The following is a 21,869-nucleotide window of genomic DNA, read 5'->3' on the forward strand; positions in this document are numbered from 1 at the left end:
AATTCTGAGTCAAAGGGTATGGACATCTTAGTAATTTGATTTTCATAATTCTAAATTACTTTCCAAAATTATTGTACTGATTTTCAACTCTCCCAACAATTCACTAATGTGCTTATCTTCCCTCAAACTCTCCAACAATGATTATTTCTATCTTTTTTTATCTTTAGAAATTTACAGGGTGTGAGGTGAAACCTTAGTGTTATTTTGATTTATGTTTCTCTTATTAGTGATGTAAAGCATTTTTTTTAAAGCAATTGGGGTTAAGTAACTTGCTCAAGGTCACACGGCCAGGTGTTTCTGGGTGGGTGCTAAGTGTCTGAGCCCGGGATTCGATCTCCAGGTCTTCTCAACACTGGAGCCGGTGCTCTTACTCGCTGTGCTACCTGGCCGCCCCCATGTAAAGCATTTTTATATGAATGTTAATAGCTTGAAATTCTACATTTGAGAATTTTGTTCCTCTCTTTACAACTTATCTATTGGGTAATACATTTTGGTCATACCTGCATATATACATACATATACATATATAGATATGTTGTCTATATAGCTGGAATACCAAACTGTCATCTGAGAAATTGTTACAATTATTATTTTTTTTATCATTTCACTACTTTCCTTCTTACCTGAAACACAATTGTGTTGTCTGTTATAGTTCTCCAGTTTCATATAACCAAGATGACCCATTTTATCTTTTGTAATTGTTTCTATCTTTTGTTTGATTCAGAATACATCTCCTACCCTTAACTGTTAGACGTGTATGATCTGTTTCTCTTCATTCATTGTATGAGGTTATCTTTAACATTAAGGTCAAATATACATTTTAAATTTATTGTGGAACATGGAGTAAAATGTTGGTCTAATTTCTACCAGACTGCTTTTCAGTTTTTCCTATCAGATGGTGAGTTCTTTCCTAAATAAATTATGTTTTCAGGTTTATTGAACATTGAGTTACTAAATTCTGTTGCTTCTTATTCTCCCTTGTCTAGTCGATTCAATTGATCTAGTCTTTAAAAAAAAAGCTAATATCCCATGTTTTGGTGATTGCCGCTTCATAGTGTAGAGTCTGGCGGTGTTATTTTCCCTTCATCCTGACCTATTTTCATCATTTCCCTTGATACTCTTCAGATGGATTTTTCTAGTGTTTTATCAAAGTTACTAAAGTATCCCTTTGATTATTTGATTAGTATAGCATTAATCTGTAAATAAATTTGGGCAATATTGTAATTTTTATTACCTTGGAGCAGCCCACTCATGAGCATTAAATATTCTTCTACATATTTAAGTTGTTCTTTAAGCCTTTAAGGGGCACTTTGTAATTGGGCCTATACAAGTGCTTTTTCTCCTCAGGAGATTGATTCTCAAGATTTTTATGCATTTTAAGTTATTTTGTTGTCTCTTGGGTTTTTGTTTTTGTTCTATAGAAATGCTGTTGATTTTGTGCATTTATTTTGTAGTCTGTAACTGCCGAAACTATTGTCTCGGTATCTTTTCTGATTACCTCAACTTTTATAACTATGCTATCGTCAGCAAATAGGGATAGTTTCACTCCTCTTTGTCTTTCTTCACATCTTTAGGTTATTTTCTTGTTTCTAGCTAACCAGCCAGCAAAGCTAGCATTTTTAGACCTATTTCAAATAATAGTGGGGGGATTGGGCATCCTCATATTACTTCTGTATTTATTGGAAAAACTTCTAGTGTGTCCCCATTGCAAATGATGCATCATTTTGTTTTTAAAATAGATATTTTTTATTATATTAAAAAGACTCTTTTTCTGCCCATACTTTGTATATATTTTTTTTAGCAGAAATGAGTTGAACTTTGTCAAAATCTTTTTCTGCACCTACTGAGATAATCATGAGGTTTTTGATATTTTTATTTTTGTTATGATTAATTAGGTTGTTTTCCTAATGATGAATTATCTGTGAAGTCTTATATCCTTGTTATAAATCTTACTGGTTACTAAGGAATAATTTCTTGGATGAATTGCCATAGTGTCTTTCATAGGATTTTATTTTAAAATTGAACCAATGTTCATCAACGACATTGGGTTATAGTTCTTCTTTGCTTTTTATCCTTCCCTGGCTTAGGTATTAGGACTGTATATTTTTCAAAAAATGAGTCAGATAGAATCCTTTTTATTTTTCAGTTTTTGACAATAATTTGTATAGTAGTGCTCCAAACTCTTCTTTAAATTTGCTAGAATTCTCCTGTGAGTTCATTGGAACTAAGAGGTTTTTTCACTTGGAAACTCCTTTAGACATAGTTTCATTTTTTTTTTTTTGAGATTACATTAAGAACTCTACCTGGGAGATTTTTAGTTTGGGTATTTTATGCTGTTGGAGGTATTCCTCTGTTTCTTTGTGTTTTCAGTTCTGTTAGGACACAAGTATGCTTAGGAAATTCTGATCATTCTTTGTATTTCTCCTGGTTTTATTGTGATTCTACCTTGTCCATTTGCTATCTTGTTGACTTGATTTTCTACCCTCTTCCTTTTAATTGGGTTGGTTATAACTTTAATTGTTTTTAGTTTGAAAGAACTAGTTTTTTTCTTTTTATTTAATATGCTTTTTCATTTCTAGTTTATCCATTTCTCTTCTGATTTTTCCATATCTCCTCCTTTGTGTTTATTGTAGGCCTATTTGTTGACTACCTAATTTAAATATATATTCAATTTATTAATCTTTTCTATTTTCTTAATATATGTTTTTAAGGATATAATTTTTTTTTGAGGACTGCTTTAGTTGCATCCCAGAAATTTTGACATGTTGTTCAATTCTTATCAAGAGGAATGGGAAGAGAACAAACAGCTGCTATGTGCTAGGCGCTATGATAAATACTTTACAAATATCTTATTTGATTTTCTCAACAGCTCTAGGAAGTGGCCACTATTATTACCCCTATTTTGCAGTTGAGGGAACTGAGGCAGACAGAAGCTAAATAACTTGCCCAGGTTCTCACAGCTAGTGAATGTTGGAGACTGGATTTGAATTCTGCCACATAGTTGCAGTGGATAGAAAGAGTGTTGGGTCTAGAGTCAGGAAGACCTAACTTAAAATCTGGTCTCAGACACCTACTTGCTGTGTGACCTTGGGCAAATCTTTTAATTTCTATCTTCCTGCCTCAGTTTCCTTAGCTGTAAAATGGGGATCATAACAGAATTTACCTCCTAAGGTTGTTGTAAGGATTGAATGAGATAAAATTTGTAAAGTGCTTAGAGAGTCTAGCACATAGTAGGTGCTTAATAAATGTTCATTTCCTTCTTTCCTATCATTTTCTTTCTCATAATTATTAATTCACATAATATTTTAATTCCATATGATTGTTCTTTGACCCACTCATTATTTAGTATTTTATGTTTAAGATGCCATTTGAGTCTTTGTTTTTTATTTCTGTTCCATGAATTGATTAGTATTTTTATTGCATTATAGTCTGGAAAAAATGTGTTTGCTACTTCTTCCTTTTTATATCTGTTTGCAGTATCTCAATATCCTAATACAAGGTCAGTTTTTGTGAAAGTTAAATATGATGCTGAGAAATACTTATGTCCTTTATCAATACCATTTAGAAGACATCATAAGTCTTTTAGCTCTAGTTTTTCCAGCAAGTTATTAAATTCTGTATTTTCTTTTTTGTTTATCTTTCTGTTAGATTAGTCCAGAATGGAGAGAGACATTAAAACCTCCTGCTATCATTTTATTCCTTGCTATGTCTTCTTGTAATTCAGTTTATTTTTCCTTTATGAATTTACATGTTGAGGCATTCAGATCATATAAGTTTAATAGGGATGTTGGTTTGTCTATAGTTCTTTTCACCATGTATTTTTTTAAAATAATTTTTTAAATTGTGAATTTTTATATTCACTGATAGCATGATTGCAACTCCTTTTTTAAAAAAAATTCACCTGATACATAATAAATTTTGTTCTAGCTCCTTGTTTTTATTTGTTGCATGTCCTTCCCTTTTAGATACATTTATTTTAAGCAACAGGTTATGGGATTTTGGTTTCTTATCCAACTTATCACTCTCTTTAATTTTATTAGATTATTTAAACTATTTAAATTTACAAGTTAGGTTTATATTTTCCTCTATTTGTATTACATTTCCTCCATCTAAAGTGGTTTAACCTTGGATGCCATATTTCTTCACTTAGCAAGGTAATTATATATGCTAACTGAGATGGTATTTAGACTCTCTTGATCTTTATGTTGTGGCAATTGATTTACATAAGTAAACTTTCTTGGGAAGTGATAGTTTGTGCTGATAAATGTTTTTTTAATTCATTTTCAATTTTTCAATGCCAATAGATTGTTTAAATAACTCAGTTGGAGATATTTTCATTACAAAACATGTCTTCTTAGTTTTTTCCTTCTCATTATTTTGATTTTTGTGCTAATAAGTCAATGGTCAGAGAGTTAATCAGACAGTAACTACCATGTCAGTAATCAGTTATTTCCTGTCTAAGGCATAGTCAATTTTAATTTTTCAGAGATGTTATACATTATTTGCCATGTTCTGTGTAATACACCATGTGGTGACATACATAGCAAACTGACCTTGAAGTTAGGAACATCTGGGTTCAAATCTTGAATAACCAGTCCCATAATGGTTGTGTAACCCTGGTCAAATCACACAACTTTTCAGTACTCTAGTCAATTTACTAATTGTGGAAAAGGTGCCAAAATGCAGTGGTAAAAGTAACTTCCTCACCCAAGAGTTCCCATTCCCAGTCCTTACCCTCTCATCTTTGTGTTGGAATCATGGAGAATCAAGGTTCATACTATTTAAATTTTGAGGATCTTAAAAATTGGTGTATAAATGACAATTGCTTTCATGGTATAAACAAGGCAAAATGAATTATGTATTTCTTTACGCATTGAAATACGAAATGAAGCAAACTCCCCTGACTACTTTCCAAAGAGAACCTAGAAGTCATTATTTCATTAAGCTTTTATTTCCTTACGTCTTCTGCTTTCATTTATAGTGAAAATGTCAAAATCAATATGGTCTAATTCCTCCATCTGTGGGTCAAATCGGTCATTGGATGAGGCTCTAACATTTAGAGTATTAACAGGAAATAACTGTTGGCAGTCTACAAACTGATCCTTCTAGTCATCTACCCCTTTGCCTATTACTTTGCCACCATCACTGCAGAAGTAGGAGATATCTTCACAGGATTAGCAGCCATTTAGCATTTTTGTTTCAGGGTAGGGGGGTGCTATGACCAAGGAATTCAGTAACTAGTGGCACTAGCCTGTTGATGCTCTGCTTCTCCTGTTTGAGAATCAGACAACTGACAAAGCCTATCTTTGGAGCCACATCAAAGCCTTTACAACTTGTACTTTGGCATGGACTTGGAGAATCCATTGTAAACCCTATGACATTATGAGGATTCAGGGCGGGACTTGATCTGGTCTTTTGGTCAGGAGTTCAACCATGAATTAGCTATGTGACCTTGGGCAAGTCACTTCCTCTTTCTGGGACTCAGTTTCCTCTGCTATAGCCTCTAAATGTTGGACTAGATGTCCCTTCTAGATCTAACATTTGAATTTCTAAGTCTAGGATTTGTAATTTTATTACAGCTCCACACATGGTAGAGCGGCTCTTTTTGAAAATATCCAAACCCGAGCTCATTAACTTTCCTGCACATACGCTCCTCTTTTTTAATTAACTGGTTTTGTCTACGGAAAAAAGAGTTTCCTCTGTTGGGTGTAAGGCACTGTGCCAGAGATAAAATGAAAAGAAAAGTTTCTGCCCTCAGGGATCTTGAAGATTTCCAGTGGCGGGGAAAGAGGAAGAAGGAGAGGCCGAGATACGACATGTATGCCCATATCTCTATAGCCATCTATCTATATCTCCAAAGCAGCTAGGTGACAGCTAGTCAAAATAGTAAATAGAGCACTGGGTCTGGAATCAGGGAGACCTGAGTTCAGATCTGGCCTCAGATACTTATTACCTGTGTGATTCTGGTCATCACTTCATCCTGTTTGCCTCAGTTTCCTCATCTGTAAAATGAATTGGAGAAGAAAAAGGCAAACCACTCCTCTATCTTTGCCAAGAAAACCTCAGATTGGATCCCAAAGAGGCAGACATGACTGAAATGACTGAATAACGCATATCTATATCCATATTTGTACCTATCATAGGTTATTCACATGCATGGTATTTCCCTAAACAGGATGTAAGCTCCTTGAGAGCAGGAACTATTCACTTTTGTCTTTGTTCCGTCTGTGCCTAACATGGTGCCCGGCACACAGTAGGTGCTTAGTAAATTCTTGCTTGATTGCTTGGAATGAGGTCGGCTCCTTAGAGGTAGAGGTGGAGTTACTCATAATGCTGTGCTATATATTCTTGTTCATTGGGAAGTACAGAAACAGCGATTGACTCTGGGTGACAGAGATACATGCCTTGGCTGCTGATCTTTGCCTCTCCCACATCCCCCAACTAATCTAATCATGAAGAAAACAAAGTTTATTAGCATAAGAAAGAGTCATGTTTATTGATTAGAACATGGTATAAAATTACAGGGATCTAGAGACGACCTTGGGCAAGGGCAGCTGGGTGGGACATGCAGTGCTGGGCTTTGGGGTAGGAGGAAATGGTGCTACAGAGAGCACTAGTGTGTGCCATAGGTCATACCACAGTCCAGTTCGTCCCCTCCATTTCCTCCCAGGAAAGATGGAGGACTAAATTGCCATTGTGGATGTTAGGCAGAGAACAGTGTAAATGGCCCTCGTATTTGGAAACATCAAGGGAATTTGGGCCATGAGAATAGGTAATTTTAAATCAACCAGACCCACCCCTGTAGGACTAGAAAGGGAATCAATCTGATGCTGGTTTTTCTGAATATAGCCCTGGTTTGGCCTTACTGCACAAGTTTTTGTTTTTTAGTTTAAATGAAAGGGCATGTTGGTATAGGATGACATTGAAGGATGGGCTGAGTAGCTTCCACGCATAGCAGGCAAAGAGCAGGGTGGGCTCACCACTCAGTGCTCCTGGCTTCATTGAGTGCAGGAGCCTTTGAGGTTGGGGGATGTGGAAGCACACACAGATTACTGTGCACTAGCAATAAAGCTTTGAGCAGAGGGATCTGTCCATGGTGGCAGTGGCCTGAAGAGATTCACATGCTTTTGAAATGAAATAAAATCCCATTGTTGTTTCTTGAGAAAAAGGAGAAAGAATAGGCAGGGTTCTTAGCATTCTGAGACTGAGGCAGGTGGTGGGTGTCCATAGGAATCATCCAGTGGTAAATGCTCCCAAAGATCTTCTTTAAAAGCTTTTCTGCTCAGAGTTGGTGTGTAAAATCTGAACTGGGGACTGCTCAGTTTCTTGAACTTGTTTGTTTTTCCTGGTACAATGTCTCTGATGTCCAGATGTCTCGCTTACTACCTTATGGTTACATGACATTTTCAAAGAGTTGAAGGGATCTCATGATGTTGTCATCCTGCACAGGGAGGCAAGGGGAAGATAAAGAGAGTTAATGAGAAATCACCACATGAGGAACTGGTGACATATCCTTTGGGGGCAGCTCCAAACAGCTTTCCTTTCATTAGCTTCCCAGCTTTCTCTCCTCTGTGAGACAAAAAGGACAAGATTGTCACATCTTTTTTTTAATAGAGAAGCTGTGGCTCAGAGTGGGGCAGGGACTGGGTGAATGTATGAAAGGGGAGGGATAGTGGTAAGAATCAGCAACACCACGAGGCACTCTGAGATTGCTTGTTTTGGGGGGAATCTCTAAGACTTCTGTCAAATCAAGAGATCCCAAATCCAGTTCACATCCTCAGAAAGAAACCTGCCATGTGTTCACATAGGAATAGAAGGCTAAAGTGGGGCCCAGAAAGCTAATACATTTTTAAAGAAAGGGGGCATCTATGTTTTAATATGCAACTGGGGACAATATTATATTTTTAAAAAGGCAGAGGTTATCTAGTCTAGCCTTCCAGAGAAAACTAGGCATAGCAAAGAATGCAGTAAGACCTTTAAAATGGATGCTTTGAAACTGTTATGTGCTATTGATCATGTTTGAAAGCCACTGCAAATGTATAGTTGGCATTTCTTCATATCCTCAGCACTTAGCAGAGTGTCTGACATATGGGAAGCATTTAATAAATGCTTTTTGACTGACTGGCTAGTGACTACACTGACTGAGAACCACACTGGTCAGTCATTCTTGTTGTAAGTGAAGTCTGAGGAAGTTCCTGGATCTACTCAGAGGAGTAGTGCACAGTGATCATCGGTTCACTTTATCTGTAGACAATCTGTGGGCACAGATTTGGCTGCATGTAGAACTGCTTTTTGGTTTGTTTTTTAGATGAAAGGTTATTTTTTTTTCTTTTCATCTGGACTGAGATCCAGTATCTCATAACATGTGCAGCACTAAATTGCTTTCTCAGAGCATTTACACTCCCCTATGTGCATATTCCATTCATCATGCCACTGTTTGGAAGGACAAACACAGGCGGCAGCTTCTCTCTTTTCTTCTTCCTACTGGAACCCAAAGAATCATCAAGCATCACTTATGAAAACTCCCCTTACCTCTTGACAGGATTCAAGAAATTCATCTAAAGTCACGACACCATCTTTGTTCTTATCCATTTTCTGAAAGATACAACAGGAAGTAAGACATAGAACACCACCGCCCACATGATTCCTCACTCCATAGATACATTAAAACAGTGCATAGAGGAGTAAGGTATTAGCTTCCCATGGGCCAGACTGCAGAAAAAAGCCCATATTATAGGTCCCCACTCTCAAAAGGTCACTGAACCTCTTATAGAAGACGTACTGCTGGAGGAAGGAACAAAATTTGGAAGGTGTAGCTCACTACAAAACCATGTTATCCAATGATAACTAACTCTCACTATTGCTTTTTAGGGAGTTCTTGGTCTTCTCTTCCCCCAAAGAAGCTGCTCTAGACCAGATCCTTAAAATCCCCAGCTTTCTTAAACACCCTCTTTCTTAAAATTCTGTGTCTCTCAGCCCCACTCTCAGTGGATGACCTAACCTTTTTTTTTTTTTTAACAGAAAAGATTGAGGCTCTCGCTCTCATATAGGCTCATTTCTACCTCAATACATCTCTGTCCTTTCCTCTATTCTCTCATTTTCCCCTTTAGTCTCAGAGGAAGTGCTATTTTCTACTTCTCACCTCTCTCCAGGACCTATTGCCCATAACTATCAATCTAATCCACCAACAATATTTATTGAAAAACTAATATGTGCTCCTCTCTCTTCATCATTTTCAATCTCTCCCCCACTTCATAGGCCTTTTCCCCTCTACCTTCCAACATGTATAGGTCATCTCTATCCTATGACAAAAATAACCTGATTCTGTTTACTTTTTTAGCTATAGTTTAGTTATTTTCTCTTTGCTATCACTGTAAAGTTCTGTTGTTGTTTTTTTTTTCTTTTGAAATACCTCTTGAATTCAATCCTCTGATTCTACTGCTACCACCCTAGTTCAGGCCCTCATCATTTCCCCCACAGATGAATGTAACAGGGTTTTAATTTATCTCTGTGTCTTTTAGCCCTGCAAAAATTCCTCTCTACTACTCCCAGATTAGTTTCCCTGAAGTAATCAATTTCATTATTAGTCAGCTCCTAAAGAACCTAAAGATCTTTGTCTACCAAATCAAATCAAAATTCCCAGATCTGGCCTTCAGAACCCTCCATAAATTGATGCTCCATCCCTACCCAATGTTTTTCTCTCTACTCCCTAGTGGACAGTATGGTATAATGGATAAAGTACTGAGTATGGGGTCCGGGAACCTATTCAAAACCCTGCCTCAAGTCATTTGATGTCAGAGCTTTAGTTTCTTCAATTATAAAGTGGTTAAACTAATACCTGTACTCTCTAGCATAGGTAGTAGTTATTCAGAAAGTGCTTTGCAAATCAAGTTATTATTATTATTGAATTGATCAATCAAAAGACATTTGTTAAGAACTTACTATGTGCCAAGCACACTAAGCATGGAGGACACAAAGACAAAATAGAAACAGTACTCCCTCAAGGAGCTTACATTCTAACAGGAGAGAGAAAAGTATATATACAAGAATATGTAGAATATATTAAAAGTGAACACAGGTAGTTTTTGAATGGAGAGCATTAGCATTTGTGTATATGTGTGGGATGTATTGGAGGTCAAGAAAGGCTTCATTTTTAACATGAATGCACTTGCCAGGCAAATCTCAACATGAGCCCCTTCTCTCAGCTTCAGTACTTGGTGCTTCTTCCATGGGTACAACTCACAACCCATCCACTACATTCTACCAGAAATCTTCTGATGGGTTCCACTCAGTGTGCTAGGGGCTTTCTTCCAGACCTTTTGGTACTACAGCTCATGGGCAATGACAGAGCATACAGGCTGTCCATCTGTTTTCCCTTGCTTTTGCTGCATGGTTAACCTTCTTTTCCCCCCTGATCTTATTCTGCTTTGTTGGATTTTTAAAATCTCACTTCTGATGTGTAATTCTTTGTTGACAATATGCTAGAGAAGATTTCTGTCAGAAAATGGGGGGGTACCCCTTTCAGATGTGGATGGTTTTGCTAGAAAAACAAGGGCAAATAGAGAAACTCAATAAAAACCACAACAGTCTCATAGAGAAAAGGCAATTACCCCAAATAAAGATGGCTAAAGTTTTTGTTTTCTCAGTATCTAATTTACATATATATGGCTGACAAGTGGACTTCATAGTTAATAGCTGGGAGACAGTGGTCTCTAAAACTGTTTGGTAACTATAGGACAAATGTACATTGCCTAGTTATACTCTAGAATGGATGACAGAAATAGGGATTTTGATTTATCATCATGAGATAGAAATGAGTTATCTTATGGAATGCATGGCTCTGTTTTAAACTGGTAGAGCAGCTTAAGGCTCACAGAGAACTGAGAGGTCAGAAAACTGAAGCTCATAGTAGAGTTGATTTTAGGAGAGACCTCTAGTAAGAGCTAAGAAAAAACTTTAGCTCTTGCATTGGTACCTATTGCTTGAAAGACCTGGATGGGGGAAGGAAAAGCTTAGTCTTTGCAGTCTGGAAGAGCTAATTGAAGGTTTTACTTACATTGCTACCTACTGCCTAAAAGATGGAAACTCCTCATAGCTCAGCCTAGGGACAGACCTTGTATAAGAACGATATATCCCAGCATTACTATTTCTGCTTTTGCTGAAAGACAGACACACTACCTTAGCAGTCCAGAAAGAAACAAAGGGAGTGAATCAGCCAACAGAGATGCATCTCTACCTGGTGGGACTGCTGAGATGCCCAGAAAAGCAATAATCTAAGTGGGATTATATAGCTCTTGACTTGGCCTCATCATGTGTTTACTGGCTGATGTGGTTTACATTTCTTTTTTTTCTCAAATGCTTTATAAACTTCTGATTTACATCATTCATTTCTGCCAGATTTTGAGTTACAAATTTTCTCCCCGTTTTTCCCCTACCCACTGCCCCAAAATAGCAGTCCCAGAGGATATCACCTTCTCCAATCTGCTCTCTCCCATATCTTCTCCCATACCCCCTTTGACTTTTCCAGTAGGTCATGGTGGATCTCTACACCCCAGTGCCTATATATCTTATTTCCCAATTACATGTGAAATAGTATTAATATTAGTGTATATATATATATTTAAACATTTTATTTTAAAACTTTGAATTCCAGATTCATTCCCTTCCTCCCTTGTCACCCACCCTTACTGGGAAGATAAGCAGTTCAGTATAGGTTGTACATGTATAGCTAATGCAAAATATTAACATAGTAGATATATTGTAAAACACTGACTATATTTCCCTCCCTCCTATCCCACCTCCCACTTGTTCTATTCTCTACTTTGATCCCTTCCCTTTTCAAAAGTGGGTGCTTCCAACTTCCCTCCCCCCCCCAGCCTGCCCTCCCTTCCATCATTCCCCCTCTCATCTCCTTCCCCCCTACTCTCCTGAAGGGCGAGATACCCTATTTAGTGTGTATTTCATTCCCTCCTTGAGCCAAATTCAATGAGAATAGGGTTAGCCCATTCCCTTTTGTCTTCCTATGCTTCTCCTCCATTGTAATCATTTTCCCTTGCCTATTCTATATGAGATAGTTTACCCCATTCTGTCTCTCCCCATCTCCTCTCATTATATTCCTTTCTCAGCTCTTAATTTCACCTTTTAAGTAATATCCTTTCCTATTAAATTGGTCCTGTGCCCTCTATCTATGTATATCTGTAAACATATATACACACATTCACATATGTATTCATATGCCAGTATACTCTCCGATATAGACATATATATATTTCTATTCCTTTCAACTATTTTCATACTGAGAAAGTTTCATCAGTTAAAATTATAATTTTTCTATGTAGGAATGTTAATAGTTCAACTTTGATAAGTTCCTTATGATTTCTTTTCCCTGTTTACCTTCTCATGTTTCTCTTGCTTCTTGTATCTGAATGTCAAATTTTCTATTCAACTCTGTTTTTTTCATCAAGAATGCTTGAAAGTCCTCTATTCCACTGAATGACCATATTTTCCCCTGAAACATGATACTCAGTTTTGCTGGGTAGGTGACTCTTGGTTTTAATCCCAGCTCCTGTGCCCTCCGGAATATCACATTCCAGGCCCTTCAGTCTCTCAGTGTAGGAGCTACCAGATCCTGGGTTATCCTGATTGTGTTTCCACAATATTCAAATTGTTTCTTCCTGGCTGCTTGTAATATTCTCTCCTTGATCTGGGAATTTCAAAACCTGGCTATAATATTCCTAGGAATTTTGTTTTTGGGATCTTTTTCAGGGGGTGATTGGTGAATTCTTTCAACCTCTATTTTGCCCTCTGGTTCTAAAACATCAGGGCAGTTTTCCTTGAGAATTTCTTGGAGGATGATTTCTAGGTTCTTTCTTTGATCATGGCTTTCAGGTAGTCCAATAATTTTAAAATTATCTCTCCTGGATCTATTTTCCAAGTCAGTGGTTTTTCCCATGAGATATTTCACATTGCCTTCTATTTTTTCATTTGTTTGGATCTGTTTAACAGCATCTTGATTTCTCATAAAGTCATTGGCTTCCAATTGCTCCAATCTAATTCTGAAGCAATGATTCTCCTCAGTGAGCTTTTGATTCTTTTTCCATCTGGCAAATTCTGCTTTTTAAGGCATTTTTCTCCTCATTGCCTTTTTGAGCCTCTTTTGCTATTTGAGTTAGTCTGTTTTTTAAGGTGTTATTTTCCTCAGTCAGGCTCTTGACTCTCATTTCGTAATTTTCTTGCATAGTTCTCATTTCTCTTCCCAGTTTTTCCTCCACTTCCCTTATCTGCTTCTTAAGGTCCTCTATGGCCTGTAATCAGCTCGTATTTTCCTTTGAAGCCTTTAGTTCAGGAGTTCTGACTTCATTGTCTTCCTCCTGTTCCATGCTTTGATCTTTTTTGTCCCCCAAATAGGAGTCTAATGTCGGATTCTTCTGTTTGCTTTGCTTCCTTTGCCTGGTCATGTCACCACTCAGTCACTTGACCCCTGGGCTTTTTGCCACAGTAGGACTCTGCCACCAGACAGGGGAGCTTTCATCCCAAATTCTGGGGTTTTCTTAGCTTCTGGAGGTATTAGTTGGGTGCCCTCTATGAAGCCTCCACATGCTCTGGCAAGCTGGTCACACACCTCAGGACCTCCACCCTAGACCGCAATCCAGATCCAAGCAGGTTAAAGCAAGAGTGATTGCCCCTCAGACTGGTCACTTGGTCCCCCTACACTCTGCAGGTTAGGAGCTGAAGCTGCCATGTGGCTGCACTGCAGCCCTCAGTGGCTTCTTGCCCTGGGGGCAAAAGCCAACATACTCCCAATTACTGGGTCCCAAAGTCCACACTACACTGACCTATCACTTTGTCCTTAGCGTCTATGTGTTGATAATTCTGGATCACCACAGCAGCTGGTGATCTGGAGTCCCTCCAGCCAGTAGCTGGTCAGGCCTGCCCTGGGGCTAAAACCTTGGCGTGTGGGGCTGGGCTCGGCCCATTCCTGCTGGCCTGCCGGGCTGTCCTCAGTGGGAGGTTAGCTTCTCTGTGTCATTTTGTGGGTTCTGTAGCTCCCAAGTTTGTTCAGAGTCCCCTTTTACATGGATTGGGGAAGATGGAAGCTGGAGCCACGTGGAGGTCCTGCTTCTACTGCACCATCTTGACTCCGCTGGTTTACATTTCTTTATTTTCTCACAGGCTAATACCAAAGTCTTTCTTGAATACAGGTAGAGTGATAGACTTGGAGTCAAGAGACTATAGTTTGAACCAATATCTCTTGGTCACCTTTTTGTAGCAATTGATTTACATGCATTAAACTTCCTGAGAAGTGTTGATATCTGTTCTTTTATCTGTTGTTTTTTTTCCTTTTCAAAATTTGGTGTTGGTTTGATCATTGCTCTGATAAGTCAATGATTTTACTGTACAGAGACATCTAGAAATAACTTACAAATTGGGATCCAATTATTTACTGTCCATTAAGATAGTTAATTAATTTTTGTGATTTGATACTTGTCATGTCTAGCCCCAAACACTTTCCCAAAGAATTTGTGACATGTATACATGAGGATCTTATATAGTCTACAGACATTTGGCCTTTCTTGTTTCTTGATCTTGACATATATTTTCTAATGTATTTTTATCATTCCTTTCCTCTGCTCACCTTTTCATTGACATCACCAAGTGCTAAAGTATATGCTGATTTTAATTCCAAGGGTCTTATTAAGTTCTTCATAAAATTACTCCACCTCTTCATTTTTTTATAACACATATTAGCATTTAACCTGCATTTATTTTTGTGGTTATCTTTTTTCAGATTCTCATCTTGTGCACTTCTCTATGACATGATCAAATGTCCTATGGAATAAGGTTCCTTATTGTTTTTAGATGAAAGATAAAGACAGTTCCTTTATTTGCTTTTCCAATGGGAACCTGTGAACTATATCCTTTCACTTAATGACAGCTTTCTTTGGTCTTCAATTTTGTTTATGGTGAGAGGGCAGCTAGGTGATGAATCATGGGTAGAGTACCAGGCCTAGAGTCAGGAACACTCATCTTCCTGAGTTCAAATCTGGACTCAGACACTCACTAGCTGTGTGACCCTGGACAAGTCACCTAACCTTGTTTACTTATGTTTTCTCAACTGCAAAATGAGCTAGAGAAGGAAATGGCAAATTAGTATCTTTGCCAAGAAGACTCCACATGGGGTCATGAAGAGTCAGAAATGACTGAAAAAAATTATGGTGAGAATGATAATAATAATATGATTAAATTTCTCCACTAATGTATTAATTCACTAGTAATTAGACAAAGATCTCACATTTAAATTATCAAGAATTAAATTAATATCTGAAACTTCTTCCACCTTTTTTTACTATTAAGACACTGTCACTGCAAATGTAGTTAAGAGTTATGTAGGGAGGGGGTGGCTAGGTGGCACAGTGAATAGAGCACTGGCCCTGGAGTCAGGAGGACCTGAGTTCAAATCCAGCCTCAGACACTTAACACAAAAACCAGCCATGTGACCTTGGGCAAGTCACTTAACCCCAATTGCCCTCCAAAAATAAAAAATATAGTAGCTGAGGGGAATCCAGAAAAGATTCATGTGTTGGGGCAGCCAAGTGGTGCAGTGAGTAAGGGCACTGGCCCTGGCATCAGGAGACCCGGGATTGGTTCTGGCCTCAGATACTTGGCACCCACACAAAAAATAACTGGCTGTGTAAACTTGAGCAAGTTACTTAACCCCAGTTGCTTTAAAAAAAAAGTTATGTAGAAAAAGGGAAAATTCTGTATTTTTCTATATTTCTTGGATTGTCATTACCAAATGGCCAGCCTACCAATGATGAGCAATTGCTACTTAGCAAGACTGATCCTTGGAAAAGAGGTACCATCTGTCACCCGTATCATGTTTGGAACCTTCCCAGTAGCCTCTGTAGTGAACCATAAGAGGGCAGATACTGCTTCTCACACTTCTTTTGTGATCTTTCTAGGCTTCCTTACTACAGGAGTATGGCAGAGTCGGCCCTCAATATTTACATGTCTATCGATAACAATAATGAGCCATTGGAGACGATCACAGTCTCTGCTTAACTTGTGCTAAGAGTACTAGGAATGTAGGCTTACCTGGAAAAACACATCTACATGTTGTCTTGGAGTGTCGTCTTTGAGCACAGGATAAGTGTATTTCCCCATCATGTCATAAATAGCCTTGACGATATCTATCATCTCCTGGAGTGGAAGGAAGCATAAACATTGAACATGGAAACTGAGACAGTAAATTGGAGCAGGGTAGAGTTTCTCCTTGTTTAGTATGGACTGTGGCTTCCTGCTTGTTTGGCACAAGAAATGGGTAGAGAAGCATCTTCTGTGGAGATTGGTGTTGCCTCCTTGTTTTGACTGGGAGTGATTGTTGGAAATAGAGCTCCTGAGAGGAGAGACCTAAGAACCTTTCCTTCCCTATTTGCCTCCTAGACTCAATGGAATGGACTGCTATTCCTTTTTCTGGAATATTTCCCCACAGCAAGGGGAGTGGGAATCCCCTTAACACGTCTGGCAAAATAGGGAAACCTGTTCTTTTGTGATAGAATGAAATATCAGCTCAGTTTGGAGAATATTTTAATATTCTGATTTTTGTTTTGGTTTAGTCATTTTAAAAAATATATAGATTATATTACTGGCCTGAACTAAGTCTCTAAGCTTTTTAGCTAAGAAATTAAAAAATGATTACAGGTCAAATCTAGGGGAGTCTGATGCTTGCAGACATGGAGAGGGAGGGTCTCACCAGTTTGGTCCCAGGGAAGTTGTGGGGAAAGTCTGGAAGGAGGTATGTTTTACAGGCTGATTGCAGGTATATGAACTGGAGTGCTTTTTTAGCACCTGCTAATGGAATCACCTTCTCTCTTACCACCTGCCTTCCTTTGTTAACTCTAGTCATTAGCAACACCAGGCTCCACCTTCCCCAAATGGGGCTAAGGCTGTCACCCCATCTGCCATGCCCTGAGGACAGATTCTGTCAGCAGCCATATATTAATATCCATTTGCAAGGTTGAGCAGTTGAAACACTATAATGGATTGCATATGTCTTAAGGGGGGAAAAGAATTAAGATTAGGAAAAATTAAGACATATTTAATAGTTATAACAAGTAACAAAAATTATGATGTAGTTCCAGGCTAGATTTAGCAAAGAGAAATATTTCAAAATAAAAATGCAGCCTTTTTTTGAATGTGGAAAACTTTCTTCTTTTTCTTGCTTTACTGAATTGTTTTGACTTTTCAAGATGTATCTATGCCTTCCTAAAGTTGAATTCTGATTTCCATTGATAAGCAATCGTGGGCACAATCATGACAAAGGTCAAGTTGGCTTCTTCTCTCCCTTCCCTTATTCCGTATATGGGGTAGGTGGAGGAAAGAAGTTATTTTGAGTCAAGGTTATTTTCCTTGTACCCTAAAATGAATTAATGCGCCACTTTCTTCATCTGCATTAGGTTATCTTTCTTATAGTTTTCTTTTGACATTCATATCACGCACTGACTTACTTACTCATTCTCTATGTTTATCTGATCCCTTCCCTAATCCAAACCCCAGACGTAGCAGCCTTCTCTCTGGCAGCCTTTTGCCACTAACAGCCCCAAGTCTTGGTAGAGGTGGATGGGGTGGGATGAAAGGTTTGCTTTATGTTGGTTGACCCAGCAGGGGCTCCATAACTCCTTGATCAGATGATCGATCAGTCACTGTCACAGCTAGTGCTACTCTGCCCACACAAGCTATCCTTTTTCAAGTATACGCAATTGTGTCAGCATCTCAATTATATAGGATATTTTAAAGTTTAAATGGGAAAACTTCTCAATACAAACGAGATCTTGGTTTACTCTTTGGTAAAGAAATTTTAGGGATTCAGTATTTTGGGGGTTCATTTTGAGATTAATCCTATAAATGTTGTCTGTTCTGGCATTTGACTCATGATTTAGTTTAAGCTCCTATTTTTAAAGAGGAAGGCAGGAATTTAGTTCTGGGCCTGCCACTTAGTAGCTGTGTGACCTTGAGTAAAACATTTAATTTCTCTAAAGGTGAGTTTCTTCCTCCTGAAATATAAAAAAATAATATCTGCCCCATTTAATTCTGCAGGCTTCTTGCAAGGATGAAATAAGATAATGTATGAAAATGTATTTTATAAATTGTTAAAGCACTGTTCCTGATGTTTTTGTTCAGTTGTTTCAGGCATGTCTGACGCTCTGTGACCCCATCCGGGGTTTTCTTGGCAAAGATATTGGAATGGTTTGCTATTTCCTTCTCCAGTTCATTTTATAGATGAGGAAACTGAGGCAAATGGGGTTAAGTTAATTGCCCAGGGTCACACATCTAGTAAATGTTTGAGGCCACATTTGAACTCAGGAAGATGAGTCTTCCTGATTCTAGGCCTGGCATTATTCATTGAGCCACCTAGCTGCTCTTAAAGCACTATACACTATAGAATGAGAGGACAACTATGTTTCATTTCTCATGACTCCACAGTAGCACTTCTCTGACTTGCTCCAGCTGGATCTCTGGACACTGACACAGCCTAATTCAGCTTAGGACTGACTCCATGTGTGCCATCTTGTAGAAACCCAGAGGATCTGATTTTATCCTTGCCCATGGAAGAAAGACTCTTTCTCCATTTGCCCATTTTTAAGGATTATGTTTAAAACTAAAGGTTTCTAAAGTAGAAATAATGGTAACCTTAAGGGCAAGCAACCATTTCATCACAGAAGAGAAGATTAAAGCTGTGCAGCTGGTCAGGATCCCTAGATTTGGAGAAGAGAAGATGTCCCAGTGTTTCGAGAAAGAATAAAGAAGATCTGGTAGGCATATATGTTGATGGGGAAGTCAGCCCAAGAAGGATGGAAAGTTCTGTAATTCTGACAAAATAAGTGGAGATCATTCTAGTGACTTGGAAAGAGGGATGCTGCTTGCAGAAACCAGGTAGATACAGATGGACTTCATCAGCAAAATCAGGGTTTTAGAAATCATGTATAGGAAGTGGAGACGAATAAGTTATTGAGGTGAATAGAAAAGAGTGTGGTCCCACAAGAACTGCGTCAGGAACATTCAAGCTGTGATAGTAATGGAATATAAAGTTCCCCCTGTATTGGCTTGGTTTTCAAACTGATTGTGTTAAAACCCAGAGTTTGTTAATCCCACCTGTGGGATTGACTTGTTGATGTGAAAAGAAAGTCCTGAACTGGGAGGAGCTGGTGACGTAGATTTGGAGAGACAAGAGAGAGGCAGAAGAACTTCTTGGAAGCAGCACCTCGTGGAGGCAGAGAGAGACTGAGAAGGATTGCTGAGGGCTACTTTGAATTGCCCTGGACTTTTGAGACCTGCCCCCTGAACTGCCAAGGACTGAGGAGACATGGCTGTTTTGGGGGTACTTTGTCTGTCTGTTTTGATGTTGTTTTGCCAGATTTGTCCACTGGTGAAAGACAGTCCTTTTGTTGAAGAAGTCCTGGAACCTGGCTGTTGGCTAAGAGCTCCTGAGACTGTCCTGCAGACAGAGAGTGAATACTGTCCACTGGTGAAGGACAGTGCTGTTGTTGCAGGGGTCTGGGAACCTTTCTGTTTGTTCAGAAGCCCTGAAAAAGGATTTTCTTGTTGTATGTTTACAGAAATCCTGGGAGAGGGTTTTGCTAATGTTTTCAGGGGTTCTAGGACTGTCTTACAGACAGAGGATGAATTAATGAAGGGACTGGCAATGTATCTTGTGGCCTTGCTAAGCCTTGTCTCCCCAGGAACTAAGATTGCTGAGAACTTGCCTCCTGTCAAGATGAAGAAAAGACCTCCTTTTGGGTATTAAGTGCTGTGCTTAAACTTGATGTAACTCTGGGGTAGAATCAATTGTGATCCAGGGGTGGGGAACTTTTGACCTTTTTGTGCTCTGTGATTGAACAAATGAAGGTACTTTACTTATGTTTGGAAACTAATCTCCATTTGAGAAGAGGGGCTTTGTGGTGGACTAAATGAAGGTACAGCCTAGGGGTGGAGTAGAATTTAGAACAGAGACTTTGTAATTGATTGAATGAATGGAAGGTCCTGGGGTGGGGTAGTCCTTGGAGATTATTTAATCACACTTAGTAAATGCTGTATTTTGAATGATGTCATGTTTTGACCTTCTCTGTTCTTGGTTGGTCACTGAATAAAATGGAGAGCATCTATGCTGGTATTCTGAACCTTGGGAAGTTGCCTTTCCTTGGTGTTACATTACACAAGCTCGGGGCAAACCAAAGTTGGTGAGGGATGAATTCTAAGAATGATGGAGCTATTGCTCCAGGTAGACAGAATTGTGACAATGGACTATGGTGAGAAGGCTGAACTACTCAACTCTTATTATGTCTCTCTTTCTTTTCTAAGGAGAATGATATTTGGATGAAGAAGAAATGGAAAAAAAATTTAACAGGGGCATGGGAACCCAAGATAAGAGAAGAGAGTCCACGTGTAGTACTCCTCATTGAAATTGCCAGAACAAATTACATCCTGAGGTTCTAAAATAATCGAAAGATATGGCTGCTAAGACATTACCAATGATCTTTGAAAGCTCTTGGAGAATAGAAAAAGTGTTGCAGGGTGGGACAAGAGCAACTATGGCCCCAATTAAAAAAAAAAGAAAAAGGATATACTCTGCAAACTATAGACTAATGTGCTTAACTTCTATTACTGGTAAAATCCTAAAATACATTATTAAAGAATTAGGCACATATTAGGGGCATCTAGGTGGTGCAGTTAATAGAGCACCAGCCCTGGAGTCAGGAGGACCTGAGTTCAAATCCGGCCTCAGACACTTAACACAAAAACTAGCTGTGTGACCTTGGGCAAGTCACTTAACCCCAATTGCCTTCCAAAAAAGCAAAAAAAAAAAGAATTAGGCACATAATAGGCACATAGAAAAAGAAATAATTGGGGGCAGCTAGGTGGCACAGTGAATAGAGCACTGGCCCTGGAGTCAGGAGGCCCTGAGTTCAAATCCGGTCTCAGACACTTAATACAAAAACTAGCAGTGTGACTTTGGGCAAGTCACTTAACCCCAATTGCCCTCTAAAAAAAAGCAAAAGAGATAATGATCACTAAAAGTCAGTCAATTATTTAAGCAAGTTAATTTATTAAGCATTTACAATGTGTCAAACACTATGCTTAGCACTAGGGAAAGAGAAGGCAATAGACAGTTCCTGCCCTCAAAGAGCCCACACTCTAATGGCTAAAAGCCAACATGGCTTCATAAAGAATCACACCAGACTAATCTCATTTTTTTGGTAGGGTAATTAGACTGGTAGAAGAGATGAAAACCACAAATGGAGATTTCTGTAAAGCATTTTTTACAAAGCCTTTCATGTTATTTTATGGATGAGATAGAAGATATTGACTAGATGACAGTACGATTAAATGGATTTGAAACTGATTGAATAAGAAGACCTAAAGATCTGTTGTTGATGAATTGACATTATCTCAGAGAGAGATCTTTAGTGGAATGCCCTGTACCATCCAACATTTTCTTAGCAATATATTAAAGGCATAGATAGTTTACCTGCAAAATGTTCCCATGACACAAAGTTTGGAAGGACCGTTAACATCCTGGATGATAGAATTCCATCTGGATATTTCAACAGACTAGACCAATGGGCCAAAGTGAATAAAATGAAATTTAAAAGGTATAAGTCAAAAGTTCTATACTTAAAAAAGACTCATCTTCCCACAGATAGCATAGGGGAGGCACGGCTAGACAACAACAGTCTGAAGTCAGTGTAAGTCAGTGTCTCCTGGTAGCCAGAAAGGTCAGTGTAATTCTTGATGGACACACAATGTCCAGAAGAAGGGAGTATTAAGAGATCATGGAGCTAGAGCTAGAAGGCACCTCAGAGGCCATCCAG

The 21,869-nt window shown here is 38.5% G+C and overlaps 1 protein-coding gene across 3 annotated transcripts in view; it reads right to left on the minus strand.

Annotated features, from left to right (window-relative positions):
* Positions 1 to 6,483: 6,483 nt before the first annotated feature.
* Positions 6,484 to 21,869, minus strand: part of KCNIP1 (potassium voltage-gated channel interacting protein 1) — a 590,945-nt gene continuing 575,559 nt past the window's right edge. For all 3 annotated transcript variants that reach the window (XM_069102386.1, XM_069102387.1, XM_069102385.1), the window contains exons 6-8: positions 16,096 to 16,200; positions 8,533 to 8,595; positions 6,484 to 7,441 (exon numbers count right to left, since the gene is read on the minus strand). In XM_069102386.1, coding sequence (XP_068958487.1) covers positions 7,394 to 7,441; positions 8,533 to 8,595; positions 16,096 to 16,200 — 216 coding nt within the window. In that variant the 3' untranslated portion in view covers positions 6,484 to 7,393. The remainder of the gene's footprint in view (positions 7,442 to 8,532; positions 8,596 to 16,095; positions 16,201 to 21,869) is intronic.

Source organism: Petaurus breviceps, unplaced genomic scaffold (genome assembly GCF_028583685.1).
Source record: "Petaurus breviceps papuanus isolate PSGF00001 unplaced genomic scaffold, PetGlider_PUasm1.0 551, whole genome shotgun sequence".
NCBI lineage: Eukaryota > Metazoa > Chordata > Mammalia > Diprotodontia > Petauridae > Petaurus > Petaurus breviceps.